The sequence below is a fragment of the Manis javanica genome, chromosome 4, assembly GCF_040802235.1.
Source record: "Manis javanica isolate MJ-LG chromosome 4, MJ_LKY, whole genome shotgun sequence".
In the NCBI taxonomy this organism is placed as follows: domain Eukaryota; kingdom Metazoa; phylum Chordata; class Mammalia; order Pholidota; family Manidae; genus Manis; species Manis javanica.
In genome coordinates, this window is record NC_133159.1 from 15,840,587 (window position 1) to 15,857,003 (window position 16,417).

At 56.5% G+C, this 16,417-nt stretch overlaps 1 protein-coding gene across 31 annotated transcripts in view; it reads right to left on the minus strand.

Annotated features, from left to right (window-relative positions):
• The window catches only part of RAP1GAP (RAP1 GTPase activating protein), a 62,254-nt gene that overhangs the window by 18,585 nt on the left and 27,252 nt on the right, over positions 1-16,417 (minus strand). For 23 of the 31 annotated variants that reach the window (XR_005056413.2, XR_005056412.2, XM_037000025.2 and 20 more), the window contains 5 exons: positions 9,468-9,561; positions 3,532-3,567; positions 2,501-2,548; positions 1,243-1,281; positions 570-755 (listed from right to left, as the gene is read on the minus strand). Coding sequence is in view for 29 of the 31 variants with exons in the window: in XM_037000013.2 (XP_036855908.2) it covers positions 570-755; positions 1,243-1,281; positions 2,501-2,548; positions 3,532-3,567; positions 9,468-9,561 (403 nt within the window). In the remaining 2 variants the exon portion in view is untranslated. Of the gene's footprint in view, positions 1-569; positions 756-1,242; positions 1,282-1,382; positions 1,421-2,500; positions 2,549-3,531; positions 3,568-5,923; positions 6,164-9,467; positions 9,562-16,417 lie in introns of those variants that run through there. The other 8 variants (XM_037000017.2, XM_037000018.2, XM_037000019.2 and 5 more) reach the window with 8 other exon arrangements.

Here is a 16,417-nt window from a genome sequence, read left to right on the forward strand (position 1 = left end):
CATTACTCAGTCCCAGCTGCCTGAGGGCGGGGTCTGGGTCTGCTTTGCTTGCTGCTGTACCTGGTCTGGGTCTGCTTTGCTTGCTGCTGTACCTGGTGCCTAGAAAAAGGCCAGGCACACAGCTAGTGTTCATTACTTGCTAACCCTGCCTGAGAACCTACTTTGTGCTAGTTGCCATTTTGGACACCTTACAAGCATCCTCTCTTAAGGGCTTACAGAAACCTCTTGAGGTGGGTTTCATCACCATCTCCATTTCTACAGATGAGGAAACAGAGGCACACAGAGGGTTAAGTGACTTGCCCATGTCCCATGTAGTAAGTAGCAGGGCCAGGATTCAAACCCTTGTAGAGTCTCTGCTATTTGCCTTCATGCAAAAACACTGCCTATTGCAATCAATGCTTGTTGATGAGCTAGTGAATCCAGCACCCACACTGGGACTCTGGGCTCTGGGACTGTCCCGCAGCCCCAGTCCATGAGGTCTGCTTCCTCCCAGGCCCAGCCCACCCAGGAATGGGCTGTGACCCATACCCACCCCAGCCCAGCCCCCCAATACCAGCAGGGCCACCCACCTTGCCAAGAAAGTGCTTCCGGTAGGTGCGGGCTGTGGGGTTGCACTCCAGCTTCACCTTGGTCGTGGGTGATGGCAGTGACTCTGTCTCTGGGATGCTAGTGATTTCGTGGTTGGTACCTTCAATCCAGTAGCCCCCAAACTGGGGCAGAAGGATGAGGGGGAAGGGCCCCTCTCGTCCCAGGACCTGAAGGGGGACTTAGCTGAGAGCTGCCCACACTGCACTCCACCAGGGGCCCCAGGACAGGGGCCCTCAACTCAGACCGGGGGCCACTTCTGCTACGGCAGAGGAGCGTGACTAGGGGATGAGCCAAGTGTGCTACGTGAGCCCCAGGCCTTGCAGCCACCCCCTCCAAGGTACTTGCATCAGAAACTTTCCTCCGACTGCAGGCACAGACACAGACCATGGAGCCCCATGACCCAGCCTCAAAGAATGAGGGGTGAGGGCAGGGAGAGCTGGGAGCATGTGGCCAAGAAGCTGAAATGTCTAGATCAGAGGACTAAGTGTTCAAATAGGCTCTGAAGTCTTGGGTCTGTAAACTGAGTCTCCAGCCCCCATGGCAAGGCCTGTAGTCAGGATCCTAACAGGGAGGAGAACATGGGTGTCCAGACACCCGGAGTGAGTGCCCTGGGGGGTCAGGATGAGGGTGGCTCCCGGAGGTCCAGCTGGTTACCTCGTGAACGCTCGGGTAGGGAATGTAGTCCTCCTCTGTCTGCAAAACACGAGAGGGTAGAGGCCCAGATGGGCTTGGGTCCCCACCCTTTACTTTCAGCCAGCCCAGAATGCTGCCCTTCAGCCAGTCAGCTGTCTTACCGTCTCTCGGATGGGGCAGGGCTTGCCTGGAGGTGACCCTACAAGGCAGGGGCGTGTCAAACTTAGCTCACTGAGTCTCCTGGGTCTCTCTCTGCCCAGGGATAAGGAATCTCACAGCCCGCCCCCCGCCGGCAGAAGAACTTCTGGACCCATGGTTCTCAGTGCATCAGCATGGCCTGGAAATCTCGTTAAATGCGACTGCTGTGGCCCACCCCCAGAGCTTCAAGGCCAGGGGGCTGGCTGGTGGGGCCCAAGAATTTACATTCCAACAAGCTCCCAGGTCACATTGATGCTGCAGCTCTAAGCACCACACCTTGAGAACCCCTGCTCTGGACAAGCATCGGGCTTAAGCCCATGAACCCCCTTTGACTGTCACCCCTGCAGCCCTGGGCCCATTTCCCCAGCCCAGCTGCTGGTCGTCTCAGATTGCTGGGGTGTCAGGTCATCACCCATGGAACCATATGCCTATCTGGAAGGGCTAGGCAGCTCCCACCCCAAGAAACTTTTGAGTCTAAAGAAGAGCCTCCTTGCATCTCTCTTGGTCCGTGGCCTCCTGTTAGCCTCCTTATGGGAAGTTGGGAGGTAAACAGGCCACCCCTTCTTCCCCTGTCTTCCCAGGCAGGAGCTACATGGAGCAGGAGAACATACACCTCCTGGTCCTGCGTGTGAGTCCTCCTGCAACTGATGATCGTGACTGGCTTCAGGGAAAATGTTCTATGACGGCCTATCTTGTAAGGGATGCGATGGGGACTTGGGCTGGGGAAGTCTGGGGAGACAGGGCGAGTTTATTATGGGGGAAATTGGGTGGGGAGGGCTGGAATGAAGGCCCTAGGCCCATAGCAAGGGAGGGGGTCTCCACATCTCAGCACTCCCTGCGCACACCTTTGGCTCCAGCAGGACTGCTTCATGAAGGGGTCCTAGAGTCTGCAGCGCTGACTGCTTGGACAGGCAGCCGAGGCAGTGCTCCCCGGGCCCCACCCCACCCCAAGAAGGGAGTCGGCCTCCTCTTTCCCACCCCCTCCAGGTCCCCCAACCCTTTGAGAGTGCTCTGCTCAGGAGGCAGACAGCACAGGCAGAGGCCCACAGAAGGAGAGGGCAGCGCCGTGGTTCAGACCTACTTTGAGGGGTGGTGGGAAGGAGCATCGTTGTTCATCCATCCTGCTTCCCTGCGAAGAGAAGGTAACACATCCTGGTAAAGCCCTCCCTTGCCTGCTGCCTGGGTGCCTCCCACTGGAGGCTCGCATCCCTTCCTTAGAGAAGGGGAAAGGCTGGCCATGTGGGGTACCCCCCAGGTGCTGCCTGGCCTGACTACTCAGGCCTCTCTGCAGGGCTGGTGGTCCTGGTGGTGACCTGGCTGAGGCAGCAGCAGGGAGCGGCACTGCGGGAAGGCCTGCTGCGGGGAGGAGGGGCTGGGGCCGTGTGCTCCCTCCTGTGAGCCTGGGGAGGGAAGCTACTGCCTCTATACAGATACGTGTTGTTGAGAGAGGGAGAGGGAAAGAGGGGTACGGGGGAGAGAGGGAGAGAAAGCAGGGAGGAGAGGTGGAGACAGATTAAGAGAGGCAAAGAAACAGGAAGGGGCAGGAGTGATGAACTGACATCAGGGAAAGTTCCTGAGGTTTGTTCAAGTCACACCACCCCGTTGCCCACCTCCCAACACATACCCATGCATAAAACAGACCAGACCTGAAGACCAGGGCTGGGGAGGGAGGGTGGACAGGGGGTGCCGGCTCATTAACACCTCTCCCTACCTGCAGCCCAGCCTCGGGCTGCCAAGTGCCTGGCATCTGTCTGTCCTCCCATTCAATAAGGGGGTCCTGCAGAGCCTGCAGTGCCTCTCAGGGGATGGGGGATGGTGTGCATGTGGGGGTGGGTGAAGGCACTGACCTATGCAGGGATAGAAGCTGGGCGGGGAGACCTAAGTGCGGCCTGGCCCTTGGGAATTAGGCATTACCAGTCCCCATCCTCTAACTCTGACCCCCAGACAGAGGGCTCTGGACAATGCACTGCCACCATCTCCTCCAGCACGGTATGCTGAGGGCCCCTGGCTTGTCCTTGGAGAGATGTAGGGCTGGAGCTACAGCAAGGACCCTCCTCCCCCAGCCCAGCCACCTCTGTGGCTTCCCAGAATGGGCTACAAAGCCAACCTCACCTGCATCTTTTCAATCATCTCAAACAGATCTGTGTTCTGCAACAGAGATGGGGGAGAGCAGGTCATTCCTCAGGGTGGCCCAGCTGATCCTGCTAAGCTCCTGAGGAGTCCCCACCCATCCCAGCCCTCCTAGTCCCCCCAGCTCTGACCAATCACTAAGGACCTGTCCCAGCAGCAAGAGGAAGTGGAGGGGGTATTGTAGGAGGTGGCTCTGTGCAGCCGATCCGCAGAGTTTGGCTAACTGCTGAGTGAAGTCAGCACAGAGCCCAGAACCCTCCCCAGGCAGCCCACCCAACTCAGTGCCCTTCCTTAAAGGCAGAAGCTGCTGCCTCTGATATAGAGGGCTGTGATCCTTGGAGACAGACACATCTTCCCCACATCACTGCAAAGTTGGCAGTGCCAGCATTGGTCCAGAACCCCTCAGAAGAGCCCCAGGTCTCAGTCCCAGAGACAAGCTGGGATCCTCAGGAGGGTCTGTGGTTCCACCCACCTCTCCTGGAAGAGGGCCTCACAGCCTAGGCTGAGGGGCTGTTAGGGGAGAGAATGCTGGGATATCCCACTGGCCCAACACTGTGTGTGTATCCACACGCACACCCTTACCCCTCCCACTCCAGCCAGCCTTTCCCAAGGCTGGCCAGGGCACACACAGGGTTAATCTGGGCATCTGCCAGCTGTGCTAGGCAGCCTCAGCCTCTGCAGTGCCAGCTCTCTACAAGCCTTCCTGGAAGGCGGCATCCTTGCCGGCTGGCGGGGCTGGGGGCTGGGCCTGGGAAGCCCCCAGAGTCTCTTGGATGGCGCCCCTCCCCCAGCACCTCCAAACCTCAACTCAGTGGGCTCCCGCTGCCCAGAGGGGGACTGCCTGAGCTCACACAGATGTGCTACGGGGTTGTGCACCAGGAAACACATACTCTTTTCTGCTTGAACACACACAGGCCTGCACACTGATATTTAAACGCAGTTTCAAGGAACCAGAGAAAGCAAACATACACAACTCCCCCGCTACAAACCCAGGGTGTCTGTGTACACCAATTCTTAGACTCAGAGCTAACACACAGATACACGCGTCAGTGTCCTAAGTTACACAACAGCAAGCCCTTTCACACACACAGGTACTCGTACAAGGGCCACACATCCAAATGCATATTCACCCCTGTGCAGATCTGCTCACCAGTAACTGCCGGTGAAATGAGAAGAAAACCACTCTCAGTCTGTGGGCTGAGAGACACAATAATGTGCACTCACAGATACAGGCAGGTATGTTCACGGAACTTAGCCACAGAGCCTCACTTCGACATACAAGCTCCCCTTGCCCCATCAGAGTCATCAGAGCCACACACTCTGGGTACAGACATGACAGACTTGATCTCATAACAAGGAGTTTTGAGAAAAAGCAGGCGGCAACTGCCGGAGTGGTTAATCACCAAGGACAAGGGGCACAGGTTTGAACCTTGCACATCCCCTTGTACACACACACGCGCACACACACATAAGGAGCTCTGTTAAAGATCATGAGACACAGACATCCTAAGTGCACACTCTGAGATCTGCTCACAGAAAACCCACCCTATAAAATGTACCACAGGAGTCCACAGGAGACGTGGACCCACAGCCACACCCAACACTTCCGAGCTTGGCAGAGACAATCCCACAGGAGGTTGTAACAGAAACCACAGATGTACACCTGCAGTCCAGGTAGACAAACATGCCTGTCCACCAACACTCTATACAGACAGCAACACAGGCATCTATGCCTGGGATTGCCACACAAACTCAGCTTGGCAGCCACAGCGTTAACAGTAATGTTGGGTATATTAATGTCCCCTAGAGACCCCCACTCAGGGAGATATACCATGGCCAGGAACAATGCACAGGAGTCACAGCCACATAAACACTGACACATGGTACTGTCACCCAGTGCACACACACAGCAACAAGTGACATCCACAGTTACAGCCTTACCGGTAGAAGAGCTGCCCTGACACATGGGAAGCTGTGAGAGAAGCAGCCCAGAGCACCACTGCAAAGTTATACTGAGACATTTAAACCCTTTCTAAAGTGAATAGGCAACGGGTGAAGTGGTCCAGAGGCTGGCGCGCGTTCACACACACACGCACACACACACACACACACACACTCACACACAGTGCCACTATAGCCGAGCCATCACGGGCACTCCGTTCCATGAACAGCTGCAGATAGAGCCCAAGGCCTGCGACCCCAGGGCAAGGGTGCGCCCTACGGCCGTGTGTCAGCCCAGAAGCAAACACACCCTCCATGACGGAGCCTCGCCCGCCCGCCCAGGTGGGGCAGAGTCTGCCGGGCTCCGAGGAAGTCGGGCTGACCCGGCTCCCGCGGACCCCCTCGGCCAGGCCGCTCTCGCCCCGGTCCTCACCTGCCAACCAGCCCCAGCAGGCAGCGAGCCCCGCCGCGGACGGCCAGGGGGCGCCGGGGGCCGCGGCTGCGCCATCCCGCGCCCGGCCCCCGCCCCGACGGCACTTCAGTTGGCCCGGCAGGCTCCGGCACGCGCGCGTCCCGGCCCGGGCTCCGCAGCGCCGAGCTCCGCGATCCCGGCTCAGAGCTCCCAGCCGCGCGCTGCCTGCGCTGAGCTGGGCTCGCCGGGTGGCCCGGGCCGGGGTAGGGGCGGGGCACCAGGTACTGGCAGCGGGGGGCTGGGGCGGGGCTTCTGATGTCTGGGGCGGACACACAGGAGGCCCCGCCCCGGCGCGTCCCGGCCCAAAGTTCCCGGACACTGCGCCTGCGCGTTCATGCTGGCACGCTGGAAGCTTTCTGCGCGTGGGGCCCCTTGGAGCTCCCAGGCTCTCCGCGGCGTGCCCCTGCCCCGCCTTCTCTATCTTCCCAGACTCTGGGTACCCCGCTTCAGGGCCTCAAGGACGGGATTCTTGAGCTATGAAGCCGGGCTGCAAGAGCAGGAGGTTACCTTGGAGATCAAGAGCTCTTGAGTGGTACTTGATGTTTGGACCCTTGTCAAGTCCCATCCGCTTCCCACACCGCAGGGGATACAAGTGCCGTCCCCATTTTAGTGAAGAGAAAACCGATTCCAAGCGGTGAAACATAATGCTCAAGATCACACAGCTAGCAAGAGGCAGAGCTAGGAATCCAAGGGAAGGCCTGGAGCTGCCTTCCTGTCCCTCCTCACCTCTACCTGCCCCCTAGTGCCTGCCTGGCTGGCCTGTTCCCTCCCTTCCCTAGATCCCATACCCGTCCTGGACTCCAGCTGCCCCTGTCTCTGGGACTGCCACGGTCCCATGGCATGGAGTGGCCCTCAGGACATGGGGATTCTAGCTCTGTCCTTGAGACATCTTGCTGAGTGGACTTGAATGAGCCTTGTCACTTCTGTGGCCTCAGTTTTCCCATCTGTCAAATGTAAGGTCTCTGCAGGCCCTTCCAGTTCACCCTGCATTGTGTCTGCCCTGTACAGTGGGGACAGGGACAGGTTCTCAACATCTCTTCCCCAGACAAATGCTGGGAAAGCAGCAATTGCTTCCTGAGCTGTGGCCAAATTAATACCAGCTGTTTTGGACCCTGCAGGGGTAGGGCTGGCCACCAACTCAGGGCCCAACCTATCTTTAGCTTGCTGAAGGAGCTGCAAGCAGCTGCCCACCATCCTCCATCTCCAGGGCCAATGGCTCCTAGAAGGAGGCACTGCAACTTCCTTTCCCCCAGACCTAGCCCTGGGTCAGGTTGGAGCCGAGCCCTGGGAACTCCAGAGATGTGTGTTCCAGACATGGTGTAGCTGTTTTTAATAATTAACAGCAGCAAATATTGATTTACACAGGCACTTCCAGGCCTGAGCGCTTCCGGGTACCCATTGAAGTATAGCCAGAGAAACGTCCATTCCCACAGTGGGAGGAGGTAAGACCTGCTCACATCACCAGAGATGTCTGTGTGCCAGGTGACATGGAGGGTATGCACATGGATGCATGCAGCTGTGCGTGTGTGTGTGTGTGTGTGTGTGTGTGTGTGTGTGACTCTGAAACCAGATGTGTCTCTGTGTGCATGGCCAGTGGACATCCTGGGTATGGTATTTGTACATGTGTATATGTACAAGTCTCTGAATACATTTGCAGACATGTAACTGTGTCCATGTACATAGGTGTGAGCAGGCTGTGTAGATTTCTGAATCCCCAAGTGGAGAAACTCTAATGGGTAGGAGGGTCCTGGATAGTTCAGTGTCTGTATAAATGTGGCTTCCCAATGAGAGGGGGATGTCCCTTCTGGGTGTTATGTGCTGCCCTGGGAACGTAATCATGCTGATAATGCTGATAATAGTTCAACTTCTTAATTTCTACTTTCTAAAGTTACTTCATAGTCATCACCTAACTGCAAGCTGGCAAGATGGGAAGAGAAGGAACTGTCACCTCTATTTTACAGATGAGGAACCTGGGGCCCAAAGAGAGGCAGGTATCTGCCCATTGGCACAAGGAGCTCACTTGCCCCTCAGAGTGGCCCCATCAACATTATAAATGGGGGGCAGGGGATAGAGAATGTGTCACTAACCTGGTTCCCTCCACCCCACCACCGGTTTGCTGGGGATCCAGACAGACCACTCAATCTCTCTGTGCCCTGGTTTTCTCCCCTGTTAGACCCACAGACTGTATCTTGTTTCTGGGGTGGGTACCAGCTGTCAGGATGGGGCGGTTTGGAGCCTTCTGTCTGCCTGTATTGGCACATATGGAGGCTTCTAGCCAACTAGGTGGAGGCCAGGAAGCCCAAGAGGAGGCCAGCCCCAGGCTGTCTGAGCAGGCAGGACTCAGGGCGATGGGCTGTTCCAATCCTGGCTTTCCTGATGGGAAGACTGAGGGCCAGGAAGCTCTGGTCTTAGGGCACACAGCCCTTGGTGGGAAGCCAGGCCTCCTCCCAGATGCTTAGGAAAAGAGGAACTGGGACCCTCACTCATGAACCCAGCTGCTATTCAGTAGCCCCCTTCCTGCCAAGCCCCAGGATCAATATGGCCAGTCCATTGCTGCTGCCCAGGCACTGATGCTCTCCCTAGGGCTCCCTACTTTGGATCCCCTTGGAGGTGGTGCGCCCCCAGAAGGACACCATTCCTTGGCCATCTGCCCTCTGGGCCTAGGAGAGGTACCTGGTCCTTGTTCTAGGCCAGAGCTCTCAGAAAGCTTGGCAGATCCTGCCTCTGCTATTTCCTGGCTGTGTGACCTTGAGAAAAAACACTTCACCTCTCTGAGCATCTGGATCCTCATCTGGAGAATGCCTACCACCCAAGGTTTGATGAAAGGACAAGAGGCATGATGTCTATGGACATGCTTTAGAAACTGTAAAGTGTATAGCAAAAGTGGGGGCTCATTACCCTCTGCATTAGAGAGGCCCCAAGACCAGATACTTGATTTCCAGTCCTGGCTCCATTGCATTCTATCTGTGTGTCTTTGAGCAAGTAACTTGACCTCTCTGAGCCTCAACTTTCTGATCTACAAAATGGGAGTAATAATTGTAGCTATCACATGGTACTTATAGTTTGAGAATGAAATTGAGATGTTAATGAAATGCATGTGAAGCAGTAAGTACTCACCTGGTACATAGTGAATCACAATATATGCTAGTAGTTATCACTGCTATTTGACACTCGGCATAAATTGTTCAGTTATTTATCTCTTAACCTGGATTATGGCTCCATGAAGGCAGGGTCTGTGTCAGGTTGATTTTTGGCCCCTAGGCACCCAGCACTGGGCAGACATTTGAGTTTGATGTTGACAATAACAGCCTCATTTATAGGGCTCTTAACTCTGTGCAAGATACCCTGGTTCTGAGCTGTACTGGCCCACCCAGGAGTGAGGAGTGGCACCCTTTTAGGGGGCTAAGCTGGTGCCTGAACATTTTAACACTGCACAGCAGTCATTCTCAGCCCTGGGGCTTGGGGGGGTCTCTGGACCAGGGGCAGGTTGGAGGGGTTCACATACCTTAGGGTAGAGTGAATCAGTGTGGGAGGGAACTAAGTCCACTCTTGGCAGGTCTAGTGCCTGAGGGAACCGCTGGTTCGGCCCATCACTTCTCCTGGAAGAGAAAGAGCCTGAGGTTAAGGAGAGCCCCAAGTTGGGAAATTTATGAACTCTGGGAGGAAGAGTCACTCTCAGAGTTGGGGGTATGTGAGGGGCAACAGATTTCATGGAGGAAGGGTCCTGGGATCCCCAGGAGGAAGGCAAGGAGGGGCTTCTTGAGCAGGGCTGCAAAACAGTGTCTCCTTCCCCAGAAGTCAGAGATGTGGACAAGATCTCTCTCCAAGCTCTCCATCAGGCCTCCCAATGCATACTCCAGCTAAGAGTATGTCTGCAGCCCATTCTGAAGATGGGTAGACTGAGTCAGGGGTTGCTATAAAGAGCTGAGCCCTGACCTCTGAACTAAGTAGAATGCCCCAGCCTCTATGGACCACTCTCTGAGCCTGCAGGGGGAGAGCAGTCTTAGGGCTGAGAGGCCACTTGGGCTACTGCTATTATTAATGACAATAAAAAACACTCACACTCATTGGTCCTACTATGTGCCAGGCCCTGTGCTAAGACCCTCTTTCCAGGCCTGAGGGCACAGACTCCTCACCACACTGGCATTCCCACTTTACAGATGAGGACCCAGAGGCACAGAGAGGTCACACAGCTGGTTGGTGGCAAGAGCCAGCACCTGAGCAAGGCCTGACTGACTCCAAGCAGAGACTCTTTGCCCATATCCACGCCCTTCCCTGAGGAAAAGAAGCAGGTCTGGTGAGGATGAAGTCAGCTCCTGTCACTCTAGAAAGCCTGCTGAGGAGGCCACCTTGGGTCAGGGAGAGGAAGTGCCCAGTGGTTCCTGGGACTCAGGGAGCCCAGGGCTGGGCAAGCAGGCCTGGTTTCCGCCCACTGCCTAGGGTCACCCTGACGTGGCTGCACCCCCACCTCCGTCCCATCAACAGAGGCTGGTCCCAAGAGGGTGAGTCATTCAGGTTGCCAGATGATCCTCAGAGGCCTATGGCAGACTTGAGTCAGGCGAAGCTGGGACTGCCACACCCCAAAAGGGGAAGGGCCTGGGGGAACCTGGCCCAGGAAGGAGACCCTGAGGAAGCTCTGAGCCTACTGCTCATATGCCCCTTAGCCCAGCTACTCCAGGAGAAACCTGAGCATCTGGATCCTCATCTGGAGAATGCCTACCAGCCAAGGTTTGATGAAAGGACAAGAGGCATTATGTCTCGGTGCACAGCCCTGAGGCAAGCACTGGATGCCTCTCCACCTCCTGAGGGTGCTGACATCTTAGGCGGGTGGCCCATATGGGGCAGGGCTTGACCTAGAAGGATAGTGACAGTGGCATTTCAAGCCCATGGCATCAGTGTGGCAGGCTATTCCCAGGCACTTACCTGCCCTATGACCTCGGTCAGCAACACACCCCTCTCATCCTCTTTTTCCAAAAAAATTCACCATAAAGCAGCTAGTAGGTATTCCCTCAGAGAATTATCTGACATTCATTCATGGTCACCTCTAGCTTCCTAAGTTAGGTCTCATTAAGTATTTGTTGAATGGATAAATGATTGAATGAATGAATGAAGGTTAGCAGTAGGGTCGCACCGAAGTTTTGTGAGCAAGGGAATGGCCTAAACACAGGTTTCTGCAGATTCACGGTGTGCTGACACAGGGAGAGGCCCATAGAAATTCCATGGAGGCTGCCATGAGGATTCTTTGTTGAGACCTACGATGTGCCTGGAACTGTGTTGAGCATGTTACACCCTCACTGCAGTGCTGGGAGGCTTGTCTTATTTCTCTCCGTTTTTATAGATGGAGAAACTGAAGCTCAGAGAGGAGAAGCCACTTCCCCTAGCTAGTGGGTGACACAGTCAGAATTTAAAGCCATACCCTTGACTGTGCAGGGTTGGCACCAGTAGGATGAGAGCAGAGCCTGCCCAGGGGCCAGGAAGTCCTGGGGTTGAAGCCCAGGTGAAGTGGGGTCCCCTTAGTGGTGGGGACAATCTTGGTGTGGCCTGGCTGCCGAGTGGAGGTCGTTGCCCACAATTGCGCTATTTGGGTGGTGTCCTCGTGTCTGCCTCCTCTCACACCCTCAGGCTCAGGTAGTGGCCACTGCAGGTCAGCCTGGCAGCAGCTCCCTAACATGCTCCCCTCCCAGAACCCTCTAGGCCTCAGTTTCCCCATGTCCCGGTGCCCATCTCACACAGGACTGAGGACGTCTCAAGACAAGGGAGCTCTGGCTTCCATCTGGGACCCTACCCCAAGGCCTTCACTTCAGCTCCCCAGTTCTTGGCTGGCTGGCACCCCACCCCCCACTCCCTGAGGCAACTCCTCCACCCAAAGGTCACTGCAGAGGGGCCCTAATGAGCAGGGAAAGGAGGGACTCCAGGAGGAAGACAGAGCAGGAAATCGAGGCTCTGGGCCGTTCCTGCCCCCATCCATCCCAGCCCTGAAGGGACAGAAGAACAGTAATAACAAAAACCACAGCCTGCCTGTGCCTTGCATAATTTCACTTAATCCTCACAGCTCCCCAGTGAGGCAGGTGCTCACAAACTGCCTGCTTTATACATGAGGAAGCAGAGGCTCAGATAGGTATGTTAACTTGCCTAACGTCGCACAGTTAATGAGGCAGAGCAGGCTTTTGAACCCAGGCCGGTCACTTCAGAGCCCAAGATCTGAAGTTCACAGCATGGCGGCAGCCCTATGGACCCAGCACGTCCAGGGGAGAGGTGATATTAGTAGTAACAGCGATCAGCAGCCAGTGCTGATACAGGATGTGCTGTGCAGGCTCTGCTGAAACTGCCTCCCTTGTAATAACTCATTCAATCCTCATCTTTCAGGAGGGAACTAAGACATGCAGAGGTTAAGTGACTTGTCCAAGGTCACACTGACAGTGAAATACAGAGGACCTGACCCTTGCCCATGAGGGTCTAGATGCTGTCCCTAATGCTACACTATAGTGCCTCTTAGTAGGTAGTAGTTGCTCAATAAGTACTTTTGAAGGAATGAATAAACTCAGACTCTCACCTCCCTCCCCACCCCTCTATCCTCCTCTGATGATTTTTCCTCCTCCTTTTAGCCTCCCCCACCTCTCACCCACCTCTTCCCCCATTCTAGCCTTCCTTCATTGCCTTTCTGCCTCTGGTCTCTGCAGACCTCCCACAACTTCGTCATTTTCCTCCATCTCATGAACTTGAAACTCTCTGTGCCTCCCTCCCTTGTCTCTTTCTGGTCTCCAGCATTCCATTCACATGGGGTTCCCCAAGTCTCTACCTCCTCCCCACCTCTCTGCAAACCCTCCTGATGCCTTGGCCTGGCTCAGCTTAAAATGCTTTGCACTCTCCCTGCACACGTAGCAACTGGGAGGTGTACAGAGCAGGCTGGGGCGAGGGACACTCTCCCCTCCTTTCCTTTCCTCCTGCCATGACTGCAGTCAGATCTGCATAGCACTCTACAGTTTACACAGGCATTGTCTCATTTGATCACCACAGCTTTATGAAGTTGGACTATTAGCAACCTTTTTTCCAGGTAAGAAAACTGAGGCTTAGACAGGTTAAATGACAATCCCAAGGCCACACCTGGGAAAGGGCAAACGATGGTTTAACTCCAGCCCAGGTTCTACTACACACATCACAGCTGCTCCCAGCCCAAGACCCCAGTCCTGCACCCAGCCTTGGCCCCCAGTGGCATCCTCATCCCAGCCTCTGGCTCCTGTAGCCATTGCCCGGCATCTTTCCTAGGTCCAGCACCAATCCTGCCCTGTCTGGCCTGGACATCTGCCTACAGGTACAGGCCATTTGGACACAGGAAAAGGCAGCAACTAGAGAGGAGGTGACTTGTCCAAGGTCACACGGAAAGCTAGAGCCAACCTGGAGTCCAGTCCAGGCACATTCCAAGGTCACCTTCAGGCCCTGCAGATGCATGGCTGCCAGCCAGCTGGCCCCAGCTCCCTTCTCTCTCGGGGCACCCATTTCTCCCAGGGAAAGGGATCAGCAGGAGTGGGGAAGGGGGCCCAGTGGCCCAGCTCCTGAGTGAGATGAGCCAGCCGGAAGCACTGCTGACAGCTCCCAGGTTTCTTGGCAACTGTCACTGCACCTCCTCCCCCTCCTTTATCTCTGCATCGAGGTAATAATAATAATCACACTGTCGTGAGTGCAGTTCTTTGTACTTTTCAAAAGCCCTCTTTATCTGCTCACTCCTGGGAGTTTCACAGGAACAGGAACAGGAGATAAGGCAGTCACTAGGATCCCCAATTCCCAGAGGGGTAAACTGAGGCTCAGAAAGGTTAAACTACCACCTCAAAGTCATCTTGCAAGGGGAGAGCAGACTGGGGACTAGAACCCAAGTGTCACACCAGTCCAGGATCCAGATGTTTCACTGGCGCGGGGGGTTGGGGGGCGGGCTGGGGGGTGCATCTCAAGGTGGTTCTATGCTCCGCAAAACTGCAGGTCAGACCCAGGCATGGTGGGGGAGATTGGGAAAACTGAGGGCAGATGACCACATGCCTCCCTAGGGTGCTTCCCACCTGTTAACCAGCTGGGGGTTTGGGAGGGTGCTGTCTTTTCTCTCTCTGCAAAATAAGAGAGAATGTCCTGCGTGTAGGACTGGGCCCTTGGGCATCCACAGACAGCCACTCTGGATGGGGGTTCCCAGGTGGGTCTGGCTCCAGCTGGCTCTCCCCACCTAATCACCACACAAATCCCTTCCTGTCCTGCCCCATTCACCTTGTCCCTCCTGGCGGGGATGTGGGCAGTTTTCAATAAGCCACGCTGTGTCACACCGCCCGGGCTCTGCACAGGACATTCCCTCTGCTGCAGGCTCCCTTTTCCTGCTTTTCTGCCTGAGCTATTCCTGCTTTAAAATTCAACAGGTGAAGCTCTGATGGTTAGAGCAAGTGACCAGGTCAGGAAGCCTGTGGTGGGGAGCAAAGGGGCTGGACAGGTGCTGGGCAGTACAGACACAGATTGGGAAAGTAGACTTGGGTGGTCAGGAGGGCAGAGGTGGTGGCCCAGCCAGCCAGTGAACATAGGGGCCAAGAAGGATTTGTGGAGGGCTAGCCTAGGACAGGTGTCCAAGAGGGCCTGGCCAGTCCAGCACTGGGCACCAGAGGCCAGGGTCCCTTGAGTGTGCCTGTTCTTGAGACCAACTGGTCCTACCAACCTAGTGATTCATGCAGGGGAAGGGGCACGGACCTCAGAGTGAGAAGGGGTGCAGAGGGCTAAGCCTGTGAACCCTCACTGCCCTGAGAGAGGCCCATCTGCATAGGGCTTGGGGGCTGCTTGGTCTCTCAGCCATGGTTTCACGTCTAATGGGACTCTCATCTCCTGAAACCAGAGCTAGACACTGTCCAGGAACCACCTCCTCCCCCGGGGCCACAGAGGCCCATTGTCTCCAGAGCACAGCCATCCGGCACTGCCCCCCCAACCCCGCCCCGTTTGCCTCTGGCCCTGCCATGGTGCCAGGGAAGGTGGCCGGTGCAGCCCAGTGAGCGAGTTTCTGAAGCTGGGCCCCGGGAACCCGGCCCCCTCCTCCGAGACCCACAGGCAGGGGCGGGAGCGAAGAGGAGGTGAGGACCCAGGCTCGCTGCTCCTGGCTCTCCTTTCCCCAGGAACCTTTGACCTCCACCAGGATTCAAGAGGAAACGTGGAGGGGGGTGGGAGGGTGGGAGCCAGGAGCCAAGCACTGTGCTGTCATGTGATCCTTACAACAACACCCTGATTAAGAGCTGCTGTTATCTTTATCCCATTTCAGAAATCAGGTATTTGAGGCTCAGCATGGTTGCAAGATAGGCCAGGGGTCCCACGGCCACCAAGTGACCAAGTGGTAGAGCTGGTAGGGTCCCCCGGGGGGTGGGGGGAGAGGGCCTCAGGCTCCAGGCTGGGTAGAGAGGGCGCGCAGGAAGGTGGCCCCCACTCTTACCCCTCACTGGCTCATGGCCAAGACACCCGGATCCCGGAGCCAGGCCAGGCAGTGGCCTCCTGAGCAAACAGCGGGTTGGCAGCCTAAAAAGAAGGTCATGGGACCAGCCCCCACCCAGGGGCGTGGCACCTGGGGACCGCACCTCCCATCCACTGCCTGGCAGCACCTCCCCTGCCCGGGTGCCCCGGGTCCTGCTGCTGCCTGCGTCTCACCCCCCCGCCTTCCTGGGGACTGGCTTCTCCTGCACCTGGGGTAGGGGGAGGAGTGACACCAAGGTGACCTAGCGACAGGGCCTCTCCTGCTCCCATAATAATAATGTCTACTGACCCAGGTGGCACTTACAGTTTACAAACTGCCTTTGCTCTAGACCCTCTCAACAGCCTCATGAGGAACCTGAGGTGGGCAACGCTGTCTGCTGTCTCCATTCCACATGGAAAACACTGAGGTGGGACAGAGGCAGTGACTTGCCAGAGGTACCACACCTGGAGCTTGGACACCCCCCCCAATCACCTCTACTCCTTTCCCCATCTGTGTGGATGAGGCCCTCTGGCAGGCCTGGCCTGTGCCATCCACCCACAGTGCCCAGGGAGGGGGCAGGCCAGAGCCCAGGGGCGGGGCCTTCCCAGCACCCCTTGGCGGTACCCCATACGGCATTACAGCCCCTGCCTCCCACCCCCTCACTCCCCCCACCGTCCTCCCTGCCTCCGCAGCCCTTCTCTGAACTCTCGGCATTCCTCCCACATCTGCCCTCCATTCCTGTGCTCAGTCACTCATTCAGGACACACTCCTGGTGCCGGCTCTGGCCCACAGTGGTGCTGGGTATTGGCATCAGAGCGGGACGATGCCTCCCCCATCCCAAAGCAAAGCCCCAGTGACACCCACCCTGACCAGTGGTGCTGAGGGCCTGTCCCTCCCTCGCCAGTGGGTTTGCCACCTCATGGGTCCCCAGCCAGGTTGGTGAACAGAAGTCCCTGCCAGACCAAGGTAAAGCCCCTTCAGAGAGGGACAAG